Source organism: Dendrobates tinctorius, unplaced genomic scaffold (assembly GCF_039654945.1).
Source record: "Dendrobates tinctorius isolate UK_male_01 unplaced genomic scaffold, ASM3965494v1 ptg000425l, whole genome shotgun sequence".
NCBI lineage: Eukaryota > Metazoa > Chordata > Amphibia > Anura > Dendrobatidae > Dendrobates > Dendrobates tinctorius.
This window is the reverse complement of record NW_027362089.1, coordinates 22896-45860: the sequence shown is the minus strand read 5'-3', so window position 1 is coordinate 45860 and position 22965 is coordinate 22896. Positions and strand designations below refer to the sequence as shown.

At 44.5% G+C, this 22965-nt stretch overlaps 1 protein-coding gene across 3 annotated transcripts in view; it reads right to left on the bottom strand.

Moving 5' to 3' along the window:
• LOC141076776 (uncharacterized) overlaps positions 1-22965 on the bottom strand; it is a 140504-nt gene that overhangs the window by 114551 nt on the left and 2988 nt on the right. For 2 of the 3 annotated variants that reach the window (XM_073564076.1, XM_073564074.1), the window contains exons 2-4: positions 21134-21292; positions 6428-6604; positions 2886-3012 (exon numbers count right to left, since the gene is read on the bottom strand). In XM_073564076.1, coding sequence (XP_073420177.1) covers positions 2886-3012; positions 6428-6604; positions 21134-21211 — 382 coding nt within the window. In that variant the 5' untranslated portion in view covers positions 21212-21292. The remainder of the gene's footprint in view (positions 1-2885; positions 3013-6427; positions 6605-21133; positions 21293-22965) is intronic. The other variant, XM_073564075.1, reaches the window with a different exon arrangement.

Genomic DNA, 22965 nt, shown 5'->3' with positions numbered 1-22965 from the left:
ACACTGTGAGCTACTTGCTGAAGGACCTGTGATGATATGAGGAAGGACAGGAGACGCCTATTCTTGAAGGACCTTTGCCATGAACTTGTAATGCCTCACATGACGGAGCAAAGCAACATGAAATGCTTGCCACAGCAAACTAAACTACCAACAAAACGGTGCGGCGAACAGTTTCAGGATATTCCAGGGCCAGGAGAAAGAAAACTAAAGCGTTGTTTCATTTGTCCAAGAAACTTAGAGAGGAAAACTGAGTGATACTGCACGTCTGTAAAGAACCTTCTTCAGAAAAGATAACATGTGAAAATTGTTTAGCAGACCAATAAAATTTAAAAGAAAAAGTTAGAAAAGAAATGTAGCTGCAGCTAGTTTACTCTAGATTTATATACCTTTGTGTTTTTCATATGTTTGTTTGAAATTTAGAAAGAAAAATGTTTTTTGGTGTGAAGGGTTAAATCTAAAATCAAAGCTGAAGTTTCGTTTTATCCATTCTCTGACGGTTTCGTTTTTGTTGCTGTAAGATAAATTTTTGTAATTGGCATTTGCTGACATGAAACCAGACTGTTCTCATCAGGTGCAAAGATAAGGGGCTCGGGGGGGTGTATTGCTCTGAATATGCCATTATACTACTTTCTACGCTATTTAGGTACGGACATATATGACGTTCCGGTTTTCTTGCAATATTATTGGCTTACAAAGTAAAGCATTACCATGATGTTATTGGTAGTTGAGAACCTTTCATAATTAAGCAAAATATTATAAAAGAAGTGACTAAAATAAAGGGGCTTAGTGATCTGCCTTGACCCTCCTGTACAGAGACCCCAGTCTCCGTGTGGTCATTTGAGTTGCTAGCAACACTGTGGAATAATTTGGAAATCACTGGATCAACCGTGAAGGGTAAATTTAGCCCTCCCAAAATAGCTACCTCGACATTGGTGCTTTCTGCAAAAAATTATAATTACAATGTTGTGCATTATTCATATCTTATTTTGCAATTTTGAAATAAACTTGTAAAAGTTATTTATGTGAGTTTCTCCATATGATTTTCACGTAACATAAAAGTAGATTTTTGACGTCACGCATGCTAGGGTTAATGCCACTTATTATCCGGACCTATACCTGGACCCTCTCCCTGCCACTGGCTAGCTAGCACTGACCGGGGTACATGTGGCCATATGTGAGAAAACTAAATATGGACCGGCCTTTACGATAGCTCCATCTTAATGTACCTGCCATTTCCACATAAGTAATGACTATATTCGCGCATGTTTATATGTACGGAAAATAGTTGCTCCTTTCGGATTAATGTAATGAGATTGTTGTTGTCCTTTAACGGCATTTAATTTCTATTGATCGCAAGAGTGCTCTCAATTTTCATCCGTATGTTGCACAAGAGTGGACATGTACAGTTCATCCTTATGTGTTTTTTCTATTCACTTTGAATTTTATCCATTTAACCTTGGATGGGCGTGATTGATATTTACTTTCCATCCAAAATTATTTATTTATTATTAAAACTTCATGCACTGTCACTTTACCCCGATGTCTGTAACTTCATGCACTGTCACTTTACCCCGATTTCTGTAACTTCATGCACTGTCACTTTACCCCGATTTCTGTAACTTCATGCACTGTCACTTTACCCCGATGTCTGTAACTTCATGCACTGTCACTTTACCCCGATGTCTGTAACTTCATGCACTGTCACTTTACCCCGATGTCTGTAACTTCATGCACTGTCACTTTACCCCGATTTCTGTAACTTCATGCACTGTCACTTTACCCCGATTTCTGTAACTTCATGCACTGTCACTTTACCCCGATGTCTGTAACTTCATGCACTGTCACTTTACCCCGATGTCTGTAACTTCATGCACTGTCACTTTACCCCGATTTCTGTAACTTCATGCACTGTCACTTTACCCCGATTTCTGTAACTTCATGCACTGTCACTTTACCCCGATGTCTGTAACTTCATGCACTGTCACTTTACCCCGATGTCTGTAACTTCATGCACTGTCACTTTACCCCGATTTCTGTAACTTTATGCACTGTCACTTTACCCCGATTTCTGTAACTTCATGCACTGTCACTTTAATAGCGCCATTTTTGGATTTATAATAAACACTGACTGGCCTCTGCACTTCATCTCATTGACACTATTATTGTGTCATAGTTGTAATTCTCTGTCACGTAAACTTTACCACTTGTTAATATAGCTATACATAACATATATCACGTTTTGCAATCACTCCTAAAATGGCAGCACTCACGTTTCACTACAGCATGGCTGCTGAGTGTGTGTATGTGCCCAGTGAACCTACACTCGTCATATTCCAGGTGGTTACCAGACGACGGCCACGCGCATGTCTCACCCAACATGAGCGCGGTGAGTCCTGACGGTCACCCAAGGAAGCCGCAATGTAGGTGGGGTGACCGGAGCGCATGTGCTGCATTAACAGCAGCTGGCCACGACGTTAATATAGAGGGTGGTGCAGACAATATGACACCCATTGAGAAAGCATAATACGCGAAACGAGAAGCAGGGGCTACAAGGAAGGCACACATATGGTTAAACACTAGCTGAGCTCCACGTGAAGCTTGCTATGTATCTTCTGGAAGGGGACTCTCCACTGGCTCTACGCTTCTATTGATTCTCCATACCTGTTTCTCATGTCACTTGCTGACTGTGCACTTCCTTGCATGTCTTACATTTTCTTCTTTTGTATAAACCTCTATACTATATTTGGCAAATTTTGTACACTCTATTTGTAATATGTTTCTCTAATAAAAATGATAAAGACATTTATGAGTGTGTTTTTGTGGTTTCGAGCATGGTCTCCCTATTAAGAAACATGTAACAGTGTAGAAAGCTATAATCTCCTTACCGAGTAATGCCAGATGCCGGTGCTCCTCCTCCATCCTCACCTTCTTGTACTGATCCCGGTGTTCTTCTATATAAGCCCACTCCTCCAGGGAGAAATAGATAGCGACGTCCTGACACCTGAGAGGAACCTGACAACCGACAAGGCAGACATCACAAAACCAAGAGAAATCATCTAATACAGCTGAACAGAGATCCCTTCAATACTAGATACTATGAACCAATAGCAAACTAGATGGAACAATATGATCAGATATAACAAAATATAACAATTTTATTAATTTCATCAAGTAAAAAATGTACAATATATATATTAAAGTGCAAAAGTATATTCAAAGCTGATATAGTAAGGAAGGGGGTACTATATGACCTGTCACACCTGGAGCAGAAGAACAGTAATGGAACAAGGAAACAACAGATCACTACATCAAGTCTGAATCAATGCTAAACTAGCCCTCTGAATGTGTATGGCAGCATGGAATACCGGCCCAATACAGTCACCAATCAAGTGCTGCCAGACACATTCACAGATACATATAGGCTGCACAGGCAATGATGGGGGCATATATGTCCAAATTATTTAACTGTGGTACAAGAATAGACATACTGAATAAAGCTGTCACTAGTGAATCTGAAGCACTGTAAAATAAACCGTGATTTACCTGTAGCAATCAAGTAAGGACTATGTATGGATAATGACCACAGCTTGACGCGCGTTTCACGGCCTCTGCAGTTTCGTCACGAGCTTACCCATAAACCTCCAGTGTATACTGTATAATCCCCCAGCAGTCTCCTCTCCTCTCATCACCCAGAATCCTCCAGTGGATACTGTATAATCTCCCAGCAGTCTCCTCTCATCACCCAGAATCCTCCAGTGTATACTGTATAATCTCACAGCAGTCTCCTCTCATCACCCAGAATCCTCCAGTGTATACTGTATAATCTCCCAGCAGTCTCCTCTCATCACCCAGAATCCTCCAGTGTATACTGTATAATCTCCCAGCAGTCTCCTCTCATCACCCAGAATCCCCCAGTGTGTACTGTATAATCTCCCAGCAGTCTCCTTTCATCTAATCAGCCAGAATCCTCCAGTGTATTCTGTATAATCTCCCAGCAGTCTCCTCTCATCACCCAGAATCCTCCAGTGTATACTGTATAATCTCCCAGTAGTCTCCTCTCATCACCCAGAATCCTCCAGTGTATACTGTATAATCTCCCAGTAGTCTCCTCTCATCACCCAGAATCCTCCAGTGTATTCTGTATAATCTCCCAGCAGTCTCCTCATCACCCAGAATCCTCCAGTATATACTGTATAATCTCCCAGTAGTCTCCTCTCATCACCCAGAATCCTCCAGTGTATACTGTATAATCTCCCAGTAGTCTCCTCTCATCACCCAGAATCCTCCAGTGTATTCTGTATAATCTCCCAGCAGTCTCCTCATCACCCAGAATCCTCCAGTGTATACTGTATAATCTCCCAGTAGTCTCCTCTCATCACCCAGAATCCTCCAGTGTATTCTGTATAATCTCCCAGCAGTCTCCTCATCACCCAGAATCCTCCAGTGTATACTGTATAATCTCCCAGTAGTCTCCTCTCATCACCCAGAATCCTCCAGTGTATACTGTATAATCTCCCAGTAGTCTCCTCTCATCACCCAGAATTCTCCAGTGTATACTGCATAATCTCCCAGCAGTCTCCTCTCATCACCCAGAATCCTCCAGTGTGTACTGTATAATCTCCCAGCAGTCTCCTTTCATCTAATCACCCAGAATCCTCCAGTGTATTCTGTATAATCTCCCAGCAGTCTCCTCATCACCCAGAATCCTCCAGTATATACTGTATAATCTCCCAGTAGTCTCCTCTCATCACCCAGAATCCTCCAGTGTATACTGTATAATCTCCCAGTAGTCTCCTCTCATCACCCAGAATCCTCCATTGTATACTGTATAATCTCCCAGTAGTCTCCTCTCATCACCCAGAATCCTCCAGTATATACTGTATAATCTCCCAGCAGTCTCCTCATCACCCAGAATCCTCCAGTATATACTGTATAATCTCCCAGTAGTCTCCTCTCATCACCCAGAATCCTCCAGTGTATACTGTATAATCTCCCAGCAGTCTCCTCTCATCACCCAGAATCCTCCAGTGTATACTGTATAATCTCCCAGCAGTCTCCTCTCATCACCCAGAATCCTCCAGTATATACTGTATAATCTCCCTGCAGTCTCCTCTCATCACTCAGAATCCTCCAGTGTATACTGTATAATCTCCCAGCAGTCTCCTCTCATCACCCAGAATCCTCCAGTGTATACTGTATAATCTCCCAGCAGTCTCCTCTCATCACCCAGAATCCTCCAGTGTATACTGTATAATCTCCCAGCAGTCTCCTCTCATCACCCAGAATCCTCCAGTGTATACTGTATAATCTCCCAGCAGTCTCCTCTCATCACCCAGAATCCTCCAGTGTATACTGTATAATCTCCCAGCAGTCTCCTCTCATCACCCAGAATCCTCCAGTGTATACTGTATAATCTCCCAGCAGTCTCCTCTCATCACCCAGAATCCTCCAGTCTATACGGTATAATCTCCCAGTCTCCTCTCATCACCCAGAATCCTCCAGTGTATACTGTATTATCTCCCAGCAGTCTCCTCATCACCCAGAATCCTCCAGTGTATACTGTATAATCTCCCAGCAGTCTCCTCATCACCCAGAATCCTCCAGTGTATACTGTATAATCTCCCAGCAGTCTCCTCTCATCACCCAGAATCCTCCAGTGTATACTGTATAATCTCCCAGCAGTCTCCTCTCATCACCCAGAATCCTCCAGTGTATACTGTATAATCTCCCAGCAGTCTCCTCTCATCACCCAGAATCCTCCAGTGTATACTGTATAATCTCCCAGCAGTCTCCTCATCACCCAGAATCCTCCAGTGTATACTGTATAATCTCCCAGCAGTCTCCTCTCATCACCCAGAATCCTCCAGTGTATACTGTATAATCTCCCAGCAGTCTCCTCTCATCACCCAGAATCCTCCAGTGTATACTGTATAATCTCCCAGCAGTCTCCTCTCATCACCCAGAATCCTCCAGTGTATACTGTATAATCTCCCAGCAGTCTCCTCTCATCACCCAGAATCCTCCAGTGTATACTGTATAATCTCCCAGCAGTCTCCTCTCATCACCCAGAATCCTCCAGTCTATACGGTATAATCTCCCAGCAGTCTCCTCTCATCACCCAGAATCCTCCAGTGTATACTGTATTATCTCCCAGCAGTCTCCTCATCACCCAGAATCCTCCAGTGTATACTGTATAATCTCCCAGCAGTCTCCTCTCATCACCCAGAATCCTCCAGTGTATACTGTATAATCTCCCAGCAGTCTCCTCTCATCACCCAGAATCCTCCAGTGTACACTGTATAATCTCCCAACAGTCTCCTCTCCACTTGTCACCCAGAATCCTCCAGTGTATACTGTATAATCTCCCAGCAGTCTCCTCTCCACTTGTCACCCAGAATCCTCCAGTGTGTAATCTCCCAGCAGTCACCTCTCCGGTGAGCAGCTCAGTGATCTTGTCGGTGAGGTGTAGGATCTCCTTCTCAGGTATCGGGGAGTACAGGGATTCAGTGTGGCCGCTCTTGCTTCTGCTGCTTCCTTCTGATTCTTGGAGATGGATAATGGGAATCACTCTGTCACCGGATGTCTTTTTCACTATTGTGTAATCCTGTGTATGAAAGGAGACAATTAGGGAAAATAATTCCTTCCCAAAGTCTTATGTGTTATTCAGAATAAGCTGCTGGTCAACAACCCCTTAAAGTAGCCAACCACTGCTGCAGTAATAACACGCGGAGCAGCTTCCATCCCTTTACCGGTCCTTCAGTGCCTTCACCATGACGTCTTCCGGAGACAGTGTGCAATATCGCACTGCCTGAACAGAACAGTAACCCTTCAGTGTCAGTCTACAAGCTCTCTTGCAGCTACATGTTCGAGATACCTCCTCATTATGGCTGCAGTTTAATATGGCCACTTGGAATCTCTTTCCTCCAGATCATGCTAATCAAGTTCTATAGGTTTTTCCTATTCAATTTTACCAATAAAGGAGCTGCACCAAGTTTTAACTTCATCCCCTCTCCAAGGATTAAGGCATAACTTCCAGAAGGTTCCACCACTGGGACTGATCCAGAGAACAGAGCTCAGAAGTGCCCCTTATTAATAGGCTGGATTTCCAACAATTCTTAATGGGACTGCCAGAGACAGGCGAGTAAGCTCTTGGCTGGTGACTCGGTGAGAATGAATGGCACGGGGGGGGGGGGGGGGGGGGGGGCATGCTTGACTCCAGCTCCATTCCGGCTGGGCACTTTGCAGCTTAGGTCATGGTAGCATTGGCAGGAACCCCAGGCGATCAGTATGTTTTATCCAATCGATTCGATCCCCTATACGATCAGACCCCTTTCCTGTCTATTCATTGCACATATTAACCTCTTACTGACACCTTACGTTTTGGCATTTCTGCCCAGGCACAATTAACAGATCTAACATGTATCGCTCTAAGAGCTGCTTTCAATCCAAGTGATTCTGAGATCTTCTTTCATTACACATTGGACTTTACAGGGATAGAAAACAGAAAAAAAGGGCTTTATTAAAGCGCTTCCGAATGGACTCTGGATACACACACAAAAAAATGTATGTTCGTAACAAGAAAACAAATATTACCCTCTGAGTGGCAACCCTGCCACTCACATAAACGTATAAGTCAGCCAGCTGCTACCATAAGCCCATGGTCATCACTCTGGATTTTGTGTGGTCAAACATAACCTGTAACAAAAAACAGGAGCCCAGAAGACAAAGCAAGTATGGACTGTGGATATGCAAATCATGACAAGACTGGTATTACTCCGCGAGGGGCGGTAGATCCCAACCATCCCCCTCTCTTCCATGCGCACCTTCTGAATCCCAGCCAAGCTGAGGGTTTGAGAGATTATCCGACTCACGGTAAGTAATAACTTTTTTCAACCATTACAAAGGAAAAAAAAAAAAAAAAAAAATCTATCTACAGGTTTCAGGTTGCCCCTTCATCAGGATGTTTGCTTTAGTCCCCTTTGCTTTCTTAGGGTTAGGGATAACCCCTCCCTATTTTCTAAACAAATTAATCATAGGAAGTGAAGGCTCTCAGCCCGTCTCATCACTTCTCCTAAGTACGGCTTCCAAGCACTTTTCAATATCTTAACCCCTTCATGACCCAGCCTATTTTGACCTTAATGACCAGGCCATTTTTTGCAATTCTGACCAGTGTCCCTTTATGAGGTAATAACTCAGGAACAATTCAACGGATCCTAGCGATTCTGAGAATGTTTTTTCGTGACAAATTGAGCTTCATGTTAGTGGTAAATTTAGGTCGATAATTTTTGCGTTTATTTGTGAAAAAAATCAGAAATTTGATAAAAATTTCGAAAATTTCGCAATTTTCACATTTTGAATGTTTATTCTGTTAAACCAGAGAGTTATGTGACACAAAGTGGTTACGAAATAACATTTCCCACATGTCTACTTTACATCAGCACAATTTTGGAAACAATTTTTTTTTGTTAGGAAGTTATAAGGGTTAAAAGTTGACCAGCGATTTCTCATTTTTACAACAAAATTTACAAAACCATTTTTTTAAGGGACCACCTCACATTTGAAGTCACTTTGAGGGGTCTATATGGCAGAAAATACCCAAAAGTGACACCATTCTAAAAACTGCACCCCTCAAGCTACTCAAAACTACATTCTAGAAGATTATTAACCCTTCAGGTGTTTCGCAGGAACTAAAGCAACGTGGAAAGAAAAAACGGACATTTTAATTTTTACAACAAAAATTTTCTTTTAGAATCAATTTTTTCATTTTCACATGGGAAACAGGATAAAATGGATCCTAAAATTTGTTGGGCAATTTCTCCTGAGTACACTGATACCTCATATGTGGTCATAAACCACTGTTTGGGAGCACGGCAGGGCTCAGAAGGGAAGGAGCGCCATTTGACTTTTGAATGGAAAACATGCTGGAATATTTAGCGGACACCATGTCGTGTTTGGAGAGCCCCTGTGTGCCTAAACATTGGAGCTCCCCCACAAGTGACCCCATTTTGGAAACTAGACCCCCCAAGGAACTTATCTACATGCATAGTGATCACTTTGAATCCCCAGGTGCTTCACAAATTGATCGGTAAAAAAAAAAAAAAAAAAAAAAGTACTTTTTTTTCACAAAAATTTTCTTTTAGCCTCAGTTTTTTCATTTTCACATGGGCAACAGGATAAAATGGATCCTAAAATTTGTTGGGCAATTTCTCCTGAATACATTGATACCTCATATGTCATCATAAAGCACTGTTTGGGCGCACGACAGGATCCGTAAGTGAAGGAGCGCTATTTGACTTTTTGAATGGAAAATTCGCTCCAATCGTTATCGGACACCATGTCGCGTTTGGAGAGCCCTTGTGTGCCTAAACAGTGAAACCCCCCACAAGTGACCTCGTTTTGGAAACTAGACCCCTTATGGATCTTACATAGATGTGTAGTGAGCACTTTGAACCTCCAGGTGCTTCACAGAAGTTTATAACGCAGAGCAGTGAAAATAAAAAATCATTTTTTTTCCTCAAAAATGATTTTTTAGCTCGTTATTTTTTATTTTCGCAAGGATAACAGGAGAAATTGGACCACAAAAGTTGTTGTGCAATGTGTTCTGAGTACACCGATACCCCATATGTGGGGGGGAACCACTGTTTGGGCGCACGGCAGGGCTCAGAAGGGAAGGAGCGCCATTTGACTTTTTGAAATTAAAATTACCTCTAATCGTTAGCGGACACCATGTCATGTTTTTAGAGCCCCTGTGTGCCTAAACATTGGAGCTCCCCCACAAATAACCCCATTTTGGAAACTAGACCCCCTAGGGAACTTTTCTAGATGCATAGTGAGCACTTTGAACCCCCAAGTGCTTCACAAAAGTTTATAACGCAGTGTCGTGAAAATAAAAAAAATTTTTTTAACTCAAAAAATTATTTTTTAGTGTACAATTTTTTATTTTCACAAGGGTACCAGGAGAAACTGTCAGTTTGTCCTGAGTACGCTGGTACCCCATATGAGGGTGGGGGCCACTGTTTGGGCACACGTCGGGGCTCGGAAGGGAAGTAGTGACGTTTTGGAATGCAGACTTTAATGGAATGGTCTGCAGGCATCATGTTACATTTGCAGAGCCCCTGATGTACCTAAACTGTGGAAACTCCCCACAGATGAGCCCATTTTGGAAACTAGACCCACCAAGGAACTTATCTAGGTGTGTGGTGAGCACTTTGAACCCCCAAGTGCTTCACAGAAGTTTATAACGCAGAGCCGTGAAAACAAAAAATCATTTTTTTTGCTAAAAAAAAAATGATTTTTAGCCAGCAATTTTTTTTCCACAAGGGTAACAGGATAAATTGGACCCCAAAAGTTGTTGTCCAGTTTGTCCTGAGTACGCTGATACCCCATATGTGGGTGGGGACCACTGTTGGGTACACGTCGTGGCTCGGAAGGGAAGTAGTGGCATTATGAAATGCTGACTTTGATGGAATGGTCTGCGGGCGTCATGTTACATTTGAAGAGCCCCTGGTGTGCCTAAACTGTGGAACCCCCCCACAAGTGACCCCATTTTGGAAATTAGACCCCCCAAGGAACTTATCTAGATGTGTGGTGAGGACTTTGAACCCCCAAGTGCTTCACAGAAGTTTATAACACAAAGCTGTGAAAATAAAAAATATTTTTTTTTTCCTCAAAAAATGATTTTTTAGCTCGCAAATTTTTATTTTCCCAAGGGTAACAGGAGAAATTGGACCCCAAAAGTTGTTGTCCAGTATGTCCTGAGTACGCTGATACCCCATATGTGGGGAGGAACCATTGTTTGGGCGCACGTAAGGGCTGAGAATGGAAGTAGTGACATTTTGAAATGCAGACTTTGATAGAAAGGTCTGCGGTCGTCGTTACGTTTGCAGAGCCCCTGATGTGCCTAAACAGTAGAAACCCCCCACAAGTGACCCCATTTTGGAAACTAGACCGTCCAAGGAACTTATCTAGATGTCTGGTGAGCACTTGGAACCCCCAAGTGCTTCACAGACGTTTATAACGCAGAGACGTGAAAATAAAAAAATCATTTCTTTTCCAAAAAAATAATTTTTTAGCCCCCAATTTTTTATTTTCTCAAGGGTAACAGGAGAAATTAGACCACCAAAGTTGTTGTGCAATTTTTCCTGAGTACGCCGATACCCCATATGTTGGGGTAAACCACTGTTTGGGCACACGTCGGGGCTTGGAAAGGAGGGAGCACCGTTTGACTTTTTGAACGCAAAATTGGCTGGTGTCAATGGTTGCACCATGTCACGTTTAGAGACCCCCTGATGTGCCTAAGCAGTGGAAACCCCTCAATTCTAACTCCAACCCTAACCCCAACACACCCCTAACCACAACCCTAACCCTAACACATCCCTAACCCTAATCCCAACCCTAACCATAACCCTAACCCCAACACACCCCTAACCCTATCCGTAACCCTAATTCCAACCCTAACCCCAATTCCAACCCTAACCCTAATTCCAACCCTAACCCTAGTTCTAACCCTAATTCCAACCCTAACCCTAATTCCACTCTAACCCTAATTCCAACCCTAACCCAAATTCCAACCCTAACCCAAATTCCAACCCTAACCCAAATTCCAACCCTAACCCAAATTCCAACCCTAACCCTAATTCCAACCCTAACCCTAATTCCAACCCTAACCCTAGTTCTAACCCTAATTCCAACCCTAACCCTAGTTCTAACCCTAATTCCAACCCTAACCCTAATTCCAACCCTAACCCAAATTCCAACCCTAACCCAAATTCCAACCCTAACCCAAATTCCAACCCTAACCCAAATTCCAACCCTAACCCAAATTCCAACCCTAACCCAAATTCCAACCCTAACCCTAATTCCAACCCTAACCCTAATTCCAACCCTAACCCTAATTCCAACCCTAACCCTAATTCCAACCCTAACCCTAATTCCAACCCTAACCCTAATTCCAACCCTAACCCTAATTCCAACCCTAACCCTAATTCCAACCCTAACCCTAATTCCAACCCTAACCCTATTTCCAACCCTAACCCTATTTCCAACCCTAACCCTATTTCCAACCCTAACCCTATTTCCAACCCTAACCCTATTTCCAACCCTAACCCTCTTTCCAACCCTAACCCTAATGGAAAAATAAAAATAAAAATAATTTCTTTATTTTATTAGTTGATCCTGCCTATGGGGGTGATAAACGGGGGGTTTATTTACTTTTCATTCTATTTTGATCACTGTGAGGTCAGAAGGTGGGGGGAGCACAGAGAAGGGGGAGGGGAGCCGATGATGACGGCGGCAGCACATTGCCGCCGTCAGTCGGTATCGGGGGCCGATCGGCCCTGTGAGCCGGTGGGGGGGGGGGGTCGGATCATGGTCTCCAGCCATGTCCGATGCTACTGCAGCATCGGCCATGGCTGGATTGTAATATTTCATCAATTTTCATTGATGAAATATTACTATCGCTCTGATTGGCTGTTAAAAGTGAAACAGCCAATCAGAGCGATCGTAGCCACGTGGGGCGAAGCCACGCCCCCTGTGGTGAAGAACAAAGCCCCCTGTATCTGCGGGTCGGGTGACCCTAACCCTAAGGTCACCCGACCCGCAGGGGGGCTTTAAAGTCATAACACCACATAGGCGCCATGGGTCGTTCTGGCATGACTTTTCATGGCGCCTACGTGGCGTCAAAGGTCGTGAAGGGGTTAAAGGCAACCTGTCATCAGTTTTGGTCAATATAAGTTACGGCCATCACTCTATACAGCATTCTATATAGCAGTGGGATATAGTGAAGCACTTCCTGGTTTAGAGGGAGTTGAGATGTAGCAGTGAACAAGGACAGTCACATAGCTGTGGGGATAAGGTTGCTGTAATGTGTATGTATGTGGACTGTATTGTGTATAGTATTAGGGATAGCATAACACAATAGTGGAACTAGAATAGTGGAGGAATACTAGAGGCAGAGATTGGGAGTGTTAGCCGTGGGGATACGGTTGCTTCAGCAACAAGGGGCCCCAGGCTGAGGAGCGTGCAAGCAGTCACCACCTTAAACGGAACCATTCCAAGGAAGATCACGGGCCAGGATTAGGTGCAGCTGAGATGGCGAGCCTTTTACCTTTTCCTATTGTGACTAGAAAAGGGGAATGGGAGGAAGCTGATGGATCAGGGATTCTCCAGCGAGGCAGAGATTGTCTGACGGGACAGGGATTGACCAGCGGGGCAGAGATTGCCGGGAGAAGATAGATTGTCCAGCGGGTCAGAGATTGCCAGGCAAATCTCCAGGAATGTCATTGCATGAAATCTGTGCTGCATCTGTAATAAGAACACTGTTACTAAGTAAAATTGAACTGCTAAGCATGGACAAAGATTCTGGAGTCGCTTGTGAGAACCTGGAATCAGGAGCCAAGATGGAATGAGTGGAACAAGCTGCCACGAGAAGTGGTGAGTTCTCTTTCAATGGAAGTCTTGAAACAGAGGCTGGACAGACATCTGACTGGGATGATTTAGCAAATCCTGCTTTGAGCAGTGGGTTGGACCAGATGGCCCAGGAGGTCCCTTCCAACTCTACGATTCTATGATTCTTATGGCTGGAGCAGAAAGAACCCTAGAATCTAAAGTGAGTGTTCTTATGTTTCCCTTGTGGGGAGCCAGAGTGTAACGACTCAGCAACTCGTCACGCCTACTACCCTGGCCTCCTTACATACTCACCAGCGAGCCAGTCCGGTCCGAGGGGTGTCGCTGGTCCCGGTCTGGTGCCTCCCATCTTCATGTGATGCTGTCCTCCTTCTTGCTTCCTGTGGATGACACGTCCCTGCAATATCCACAGTCTCCTCGGCATCACGCTCCTGCGCAGGCGTCCTTCTCTGCCCTGTTGAGGGTAGAGCAAAAAATACTGCAGTGCGCAGGCGCTGGGCCTCTCTGACGTTTCCTGGCACCTGCGCACTGTAGTACTGCGCAGGAGCACGACATGAAGCAAGCAGGAGGACGGCATCGTATGAAGATGGGAGGCACCGGACCAAGAAGAGCGACACCCCTCGGACCAGACCACCACGCAGGTGAGTTTAATAAAAGCTATTTTTCTACTCTTACAGGCTGGGGGCTTATCTACAGCATTATAGAATGCTGTATATCAGCCCTGAAAGGTGATGGCCGTAACTTACAGGTCCATCTCACAAAATTAGAATATCATCAAAAAATAAATTTATTTCAGTTCTTCAATACAAAAAGTAAAACTCATATTTTATAGAGTCATCACACACAGAGTGATCTATTTCACGTGTTTATTTCTGTTGATGATTATGGCTTACAGCCAATGAAAACCCAAAAGTCATTATCTCAGTAAATTAGAATACTTTATATCACCAGCTTGAAAAAATTATTGTAAAATCCAAAATATTGGCCTACTGAAAATGTATGATCAGTAAATGCACTCAATACTTGGTCGGGGCTCCCTTGGCGTCAATCACTGCATCAATGCGGCGTGGCATGGAGGTGATCAGCCTGTGGCACTGCTGAGGGGTTATGGAAGCCCAAGTTGCTTTGATAGCAGCCTTCAGTTCGTCTGCATTGTTGGGTCTGGTGTCTCTCATCTTCCTCTTGACAATACTCCAAAGATTTTCTATGGGGTTAAGGTCAGGCGAGTTTTCTGCCAATCAAGCACAGTGATACTTGTTAGGCATCAAGTTCCTGCAGCGGCACAACAGGAATCCAGAGCCTCACATTCTGCAGTCTCTCATTCTCCATCGACCGCAGAGGAGCTTGCTCAGCAGCCCCGTCGTTCCCAAAGCACTGCCCAGACCTGCTCTGTGGCTCTGGCTGTTGCTTTCACCTTTGGGTTAGCAATAGCAATGCAGGCTGCCCAGCAGCAAACCGCTCCAGAGGCTAAGTCCTTCCGTCGCTCCACTGGGCATGATCACGAGACGATCTCCCATTGGAGATCGGGAGTCACATGCACAGGTCCTTCTCCAGATCTGATTGGTCCATCTCAGGGATCTGGAAGCTTCTGGAAGGTCCTGGCTGTTAGGAGTCAGATTTCTGCCCTGACTATGCAGGAATCTAGACCCTCACATCCTGCATTCTCCTGCTGTCCACTGCAGAGGAGATTGCTGAGGAGATGGCTTTGCAGCAACTCTCTCCGGAGGCTAAGTCCTTCATCCCATCCTCTGAGCATGCTTGTGGGACGATCTCCCATTGGAGTTCAGGAGTCAGGTGCTCAGGTCCTGCTCCTGATTCCATTGGTCTAGCTCAGAGTTCTGGAGACTTCCGGAAGGTCCCGTTTGCTATAAAAAGTGCGCATGGCTGTTCCGCCATGCGCTAGTATAGTCATACTTGCTGCAGTGTGTATGTTGATGGATGCTTGGACTGGTGAATGACTCATTTGAAACCCCCTTCCTTGGTTATTACGTCTGTGTGAGGGAATGAGCTATAGCCAGTATTAGCGCCAGCGCGCCATTATCGCCTGCTAGCGTCTGACATCGCGCCTGCGTTTAGCGGTGTCACTCTGCGGCACTATCCTCGCCGCGCTGCAGTTGCAGCTTATTTGTGCATTCGCGGTTGCGACGCTTTACTCACAAGTTTATACGGTAGGTGCTTGCGGATGTAGTGCAGTTAAATAACTACTCCGTTGTTCATCTACCGCTTGTGTGTTGCTGAGTACCTGTGCAGTTAACAGGCTCAGCACCATTGTAGTTATTATTTACTACTTGCAGCTCTGTGACTTCAACAGAGCTTGCTTTGTGCACTTGAGTATTAGTTAACCCTGTGCACATTACCGCCTTAGTGCTCTGCCTTCATCTAGCTGCGGTTTTTCCATCTACCACACGGTGGACCCCGAGTGGCAAAGGCACTTCATTTATATTTTTTATTTAGTGCCTTCCGCCACTCCTAACACTGGCTATAAAAGGTTTGCATGGCCCCTCGGCCATGCGCTAGTACAGACTCTAGTTGCTACCTGTGTGAATGATGACGGATGTATGGACTTGCAAATGACTTATTAAGATTCCCCTCCCTCTGATATTACGAGTGTGTATAGAGAACTAGTGTTAGAGTCAGCGCCAGTCAGTGGCAAGCTACAGGCCACAATACGCCTCCTCCACAGTGCTAGCGTCCAACACTGCGCCTGCTACCGGGCACTGTCGTATAGCGGCAGTGTCTGACGCCACGCTGCAGTCAGCAGCTCTTCTTGGCATCCGCGGTTGCGACGCCGCACGCACAGTAGGTATAGACGGACGTGGACTCTGTGTCTTGGGCCAAGTCCTGTGACCATATACCGTGCGTGCATTCCTCTGAGACCTGTGACGTCAACAGGCTCAGCCTTTGTGTTTAACACCTCGGCGTCTCTGTGAAGGAACAGAGATCGCCCAGCGCACCCCGGATGACATTCAACCCACGTGAGTTATACCGCCATATAGTGCATCTGCCATCACATAGCAGCAGTGTAACACCTTCTGCACGGCGGACCCCGGGCGGCGAACGCACTTATTATTATTTAGTGCGTTCCGCCGTCCCTAACAGATACTGTTGCGTGTAAACCAGGTATTGGTACTTTTGGCAGTATGGACAGGTGCCAAGTCCTGCTGGAGAATGACATTTCCATTTCCGAAAAGATTGTCGGCAGAGGGAAGCATGAAGAGCTCTAAAATTTCCTGGCAGACGGCTTCACTTTTACATTCAAATTTAAAAAACAACTTTCTGTAAACCACCTCAGAGTAAAAAATGCTCAATGCATGCCTATATGAATTCTTTGAGGGGTTTAGTTTCCAAAATTGGGTCACTTGGGGGAGGTTTCTTCTGCTTTATCATGACAAGGACTATACAAATGTGACACGGAATTCACAATCTGTTCCGCAAAATTGGCACTACAGAATTCAAACAGCGCTCTTTCCATTCAGAGGTCTGCCATGGACCCAAACACCAGTTTTCTCCACATATCAGGTACTGCATGCACATATGGGGAGATGTTGCATAATACAGTTTACGGTCCATTTTCTACTACTATTACAAATGCAAATTTTCCAGTTAAAGCAATATTATAGTGTAAAAATTAAATTTGCGTTTTTTAATTCAATTTTACTTTATTTCTGTGCAGCACTTAAAGGATTAACAAATTTCCTAACAGCAGTTAAAAAGGTAATCTAAGGGGTGCAGTTGTTAAAAGGGTATAACTCTACGGGTTTCCAAATATATCAGCCCCTCAAAGACCCTTCAAAATGGCATAAGCCTGTAAAAAGTAGGTTTTATAAATTTCCTTGAAAATAATGAAAAATTGCTGCTACATTTTAACCCTACTAAAAGTGGCATAATGTCAATAGCGGCGGACCACACAGCCACTATGGGGGATGTAAGGGTGGTGGGAGATCAGTGGCCCAAGATCATCTAATCCCTTAAAAACATCAGTTACTTAATCAAATCATCAAAATCGACTGTCTGCCAACTTTGATGCCAATTCTCATGCCCAGAACCCATTTGGGAAGGGCTGGAGTGAATATGAATGCAATAATGCCGTCAGATCATTGGCCAAAAGTGAAAATAGGCTGTTTGCCCACTTTGATGCCAGTTCTGTTTCCCAGAACCCATTTGGGCCAGGCTGGAGAGACCTGGTTTTGATGTGGGGCTCCTTGTTCTATATGTCTGCAGTGTGATATCAGTAGCCCAAAGTCATTTAACCCTTTCATTAATGCACTTTGATGCCCATTTTTGTGCCAGTTTTATAATTTTTGTAGCTGTTTTTAAGTGTATTCACATCAGGGCTCCTCGCTGCATTGTTTTTTATTATTGTGATGATTATTTTTTGCTGTTCAACCTACAAAAAACAGAAAAGAAAAAATTGGCGAATAAGGAACTGACGAATAAGAAACCAACTTCAGCCTCGTGTGCATAGGTGTGATCAGTGGAGAGTCCGGGTGATCACATATTTTTGGTACCCATACTGACTTTCAGGTATGGCAATGTGGCACCATCATGTGGTTTCCCACTTTTTTATGTTTTTAATGAATATGTGATTTTTTTTGTATCATAATAAATAATGTGATATTTGGTTTATAAATATGGTTCTGTTGTACCTTGTTTCTATATGATTGCCATCACTCTACAGCACTGAAGTGTAGTCTCGCTGCTCAGAGGAGATTGCATATTAATTGCCGTGCGTGCACGCTGCTCCCGGGGACATACTGCTACTTTATTAGATGACTTTCCCTGTCTGTCCGCAGCGCCACATCACATCTTGTGAGATCTGACTGCTTAGTGAGTAGAGAGACCAGGAAATGTTGTCATAAGCGCGGCTTCCGAGCACATGACTGCACTATTGGTTTTTAACATTGTTATTTAATAAAGTTATACTTTTATTCACATTTCTGTCTCCTATCACTTCTTATCCATATGGCACCATACCATAATAATAATAATCTTTATATAGCGCCAACATATTCCGCAGCGCTTTACAGTGTAACAGTTCATACACAAGTCAGAAGTAACAACGTTAACAATACAATAAAGCACAATCAGCCGCCCCTGCTGGTGAGAGCTTACACTCTACAGTGAGGAGGGGGAGATACAGAGTAAGAGATTATGCTTCTCATCGTGTCTGAGAAGACTGATCACCACCGCCCCACCAGCGATGGGAAGATTACACACTGGTCCCTGCCTGTCTCTCACTATCACACTGGTCTTTGTTCTGATCAGACCGTTTTCACTCCAATCAGAGCACAGACCAGTGTGACAATGGCAGATAGTGAAGCTGCAGACAGGCAGTCCCTGGGGCAGCCAGATTCCGGGCTCTCAGCCTGGGCATTACAAGCATGCGCATGAGAAGCATACGTAGTGTAAAGAGTTTAGTGAGAAGCCATGCTGTCCACAAGATGGCACTGGCGAAGTTCCCTTGAAAAATAGGTGCAAAAAAAAAAACAAACAAAAGTTTTTTAGATTGATGCAGGCTGCTTTGAAAGTCATTATCTACTAAAATAAGTAAACCCATACATATAATCAGAACTTTAAATAAAACTAGATTTTTGTTGAGAGGTTCTCCTGAATGCTTAAAATACAGTCCAACCATGAAGATTATCTGAGTAGCTTAAGTGCAAAACAAATTAGCCTTCAAGAAAGAGACTGAGAAACCAAATAATTACCATTACACATATAAAACTAAAGCTAGGAAGGTTAATAAAAATAGTGTAACATGAGAGAGACAGAAACCGCATCCGGCACTGGTCGAAGGTCAGACGGTCTTAGTCCAAGAGTATGAGAAGCTTAGTCAGAACAGTCTTACCATCATCTTGACTAGCGACGCTTCGCTAACAGAGTCTGACAGGTAAGAAGATTCTTAAAAAGGAACCGGCCATCAGGTTTGGCCGATACAAGTTACGGCCACTGCCTTTCAGGGCTTTTCTACAGCATTCTATAATTCCATATATCTGCCCCCAATCCGACCTGCAAGAGAAGAAAAATAACTTTTCCTATACTCACCTGCAGGGCAGTCTGGTTCATCTTCTTGCGATGCCGACCTCCTGCTTGCTTCATGTCGCGCTCCGGGGCAGGCGTACTTATCAACCCTGTTGAGGGCAGAGCAGATTCCTGCAGTGCGCAGGCACCGGACCTCTCTGACCTCTCCCGGCGCCTGCGCACTGCAGTACTTTGCTATGCCCTCAATACAGCAGACGAGTACGCCTGCGCAGGAGCGCGATGCTGGGGAACCTGTGTGGATCATGCCACGTCATTCACATGAAGGAAGCAGGAGGGCAGCATCGAAAGAAGATGGGAGGCGCTGAACCAAGACCTGCAACACCAATCGGACCGGACCGCCCTGCAGGACAGTATAATAAAAGTTATTTTTCTGATCCTGCAGGTCGGATCGGAGGATCAAGGTGTGAGCAGATTGCGAGATGCAGTGACAGACAGGAGGCAGAGCAAGGGTTAAATATTTTACTTAACAGGGAATACTCCACGCAGGGAGGCAATGGGTTAAACAGGGGAATAAACAGCACAATTTGGAAAGGATATTCTGAGGTAAAGAATAAAGGATCAGGTAACGGCAGTTCCTGTGAAGCACTTGTGTCAGAGTCCTCAAACTGTAACTCCTGCTGGGAAGTCAATAGTGTTGGCAATGGCTGGCGTGTTGCCTTTTCCAATGGGGTCCTGTGGGCATCAATGCCCCGTCTTCTGGCTGCAGCAGTCGGTCTCCGGTACCTTCCGCTGAGCCCTAGTCCATATGCTGCAGGGGCTGACAACGGTGAGGGCCACAGTCCTGTACGAGCCCCAAGTGGCTCGGCAAATATACACTGGCAAAGACAGGGTGAAAGTGTCTGTCCCATACCCGGTCACTCTTATGTGGTACGGGCACTGTACTCACGGAAATCGAGCATACAGCGCCTTGTTCTCTCGTAGTCACCAGGTACACACTGCACGTCTCTCTCTCTCTGGTCCCTGCTGTTGGCGGCGGACGTTGGCCTGCACAATGCTGGTGATCCCAGGATGGAGCACTCCTCTCTCTCGCTGAGCACGCGGCTTTCCCTGAGCGCAGCAGTCCCTTTCTCCCAGCTCCTCTTCTGGTAGCAGTCCCTCTGCAGACGGTGGGGCCCTGTTGCAGCGCCGATACTCTGTGGGGAGGGAGAACGGAGCGCGCCGCTCTCCTGACTGCGCGCTGCCATCCGTTCATGCCAAAACTCTGCTGCGCTCGCTTTTCTCTTTTATCCCCCACCCCCCTCGGTCAGGAGGAAGGTCCACCTCGCTAAAGCTTCCCCCAGGCACGAGGGAATGCAGCCTCGATAGTTCCGGCCCTGGCAAGCTGGTACCCGCGGTCCGGTCGATCCCCTTACAAAGGCTCCCGCATCTGAAGAACAGGAATCCACATTGGAGAAGGAAGTGATAGGTGCCTTTTTAGTTTGTGCTCTTGGCTTCCTGTCAAATGATAGGCCACATCCCACTCTCAGGTGATGTCTAGGATGATGGGAAAAATCCACTTTGAACCCATAAAACTGGGATACCCATATTCCTGTAATAAGGATATATGAGATGGGGCATGTGTTCTACCCGTTACCAGGCTTCCATGTAGATCTAAAGTTGTGATGTACATATATCTATATGGTATGTGCATGAATATACAGAAGACCAAGTATAGACACAACAGACAGATGATAGAAACATAATTTACCTCTCCGCTCAGCAGGTAGAGGATCTCGAAAGTGAGGTTTAATACTCTTCTGGTAATCTCATTCCTGCCCTCGTTCATGCTTGGTTGTTCATTCAGGTGATAAACTGGATGATCTGAAGGGATTTAGTCCTCCAGATGCCAATGTGATGGAAGCAGAGGCTGTAAATCAGAGAGGGACATTGCCATTAGTGACATAATCATCAGATTCATCACTGTTACGTGTTACGGAACCACTCAGCACCCAGAATATGTTGTGCAGTTATATGTATGTATAATAGGTTCCATGGGAGATGCATGTCCCTAATGTATCAGCCCACAGGCTGCGCCCAGCCGCCCCCCCCCCCCACCTTTGTAATTCCCACAGTAAACATCGGCAGGCTCCGGCCACCTGCGGCTATTGGAATGTATGTCTGGCCTGCCGCTTTTCTATTCGTCTGCCCTCTGTATCTGTGTGATATATTCTCTGTCCTGTGAGTAAAGTCAGACTGGAAATACATGGAGAAGCAGTGATCTTTTAACCAAGGAATTCCAGCCAGCGTCCTTCATTCAAACTCCAGCTAAAGCAGAGTGGACCTCCGAAAACACGGGGTGGTACTGAAAGAGGTACTCGAGATTGGAAGACCCCGTTACAATCACCATATGGATTACTGTAGCATTCCCAACACCTACATTTATGTCATAGCTGCAAGAAAGGCAATTGAAGAAAAAAGTAGAATGGCACCAAGAGACAGTCTACTTACTGGTGGAGTAGGTGGACTCTGAGTCAACGACACTTTGCATGGTGTGGAAATGGTTAAGGCGATGCTTGGTTGAAAAAAAACACGTGTGAAAAAATTCAAAAAATAAGAAGGAAAGCAGCACACACCAAAAACAGTATAATAAAAAGCCGAAGTCCTTTATTGAAGCCAAAAGTGTATGAACAAAGTTTAAAAGGGCAAGGTACGTGCAGGCATGCAGTAATGAAACAGGACTACGGCCGCTTCGCATTAATCACGCTTCCACGGGTCCAGATGTACTAATTACCATGTCATTCCCTTTTATACACCTCATGGTGAACAATTGCCATATAAACAATTGACATAAAATTATAAAAACAATCCAAAAATATTTCTATTAAAATTGACAAACATAATTGCATACATCAAATAACATGGATTGCAATACAGATGAAAATTTCAACAATGTAAACTATCACAAGAAGCAAGAGTAATCCAATCTTTCATTCAATCCCATTGGACCTTGTACATTTTCTTTAATGATCCATTTTGCTTCGCGTCTCAGCAGGATTTTATTGTGATCACCACCGCAAGGTGGAAATTTGACCACTTCCAAACCTGCAAAACGCGGACATTGTGGATTAGACTCATGCTTCCCTTGGATATGTTTTATTAATCTTAACGATCCCTTTCCTGTGGAAATAGAACGAAATGTTCACGAAAACGCACAAACAATGATCTTATCATCTTTCCGATATAATAAAAAGAGCATGGGCAATACAGTATATGAGGCAAACTACATATTTGGTTTTACAAGAAATTAAATCAGAAACCTTATGGCAGATATGGCCGATCTGCAAAAAATTCCCCATTAAATGTAAGTGGCAAAAGCTGCAATCTCCGCATTTGTAATTCTCTTTAGGAACAGATAACCAATTCTCATGCGATTGCACAATGCGGTTATGTACCAATAAATCTGTAAGATTATTGGCTCTTTTAGAAGCAAACCGGGGTTTAATTTTGCAAAATGTATTCAAGTCGTTATCAGTCTCCAACACGTGCCAATTCTTGCGAATTGACGCGTGAATAGTTTTGTCAAGTGGACTATGTTTAAAG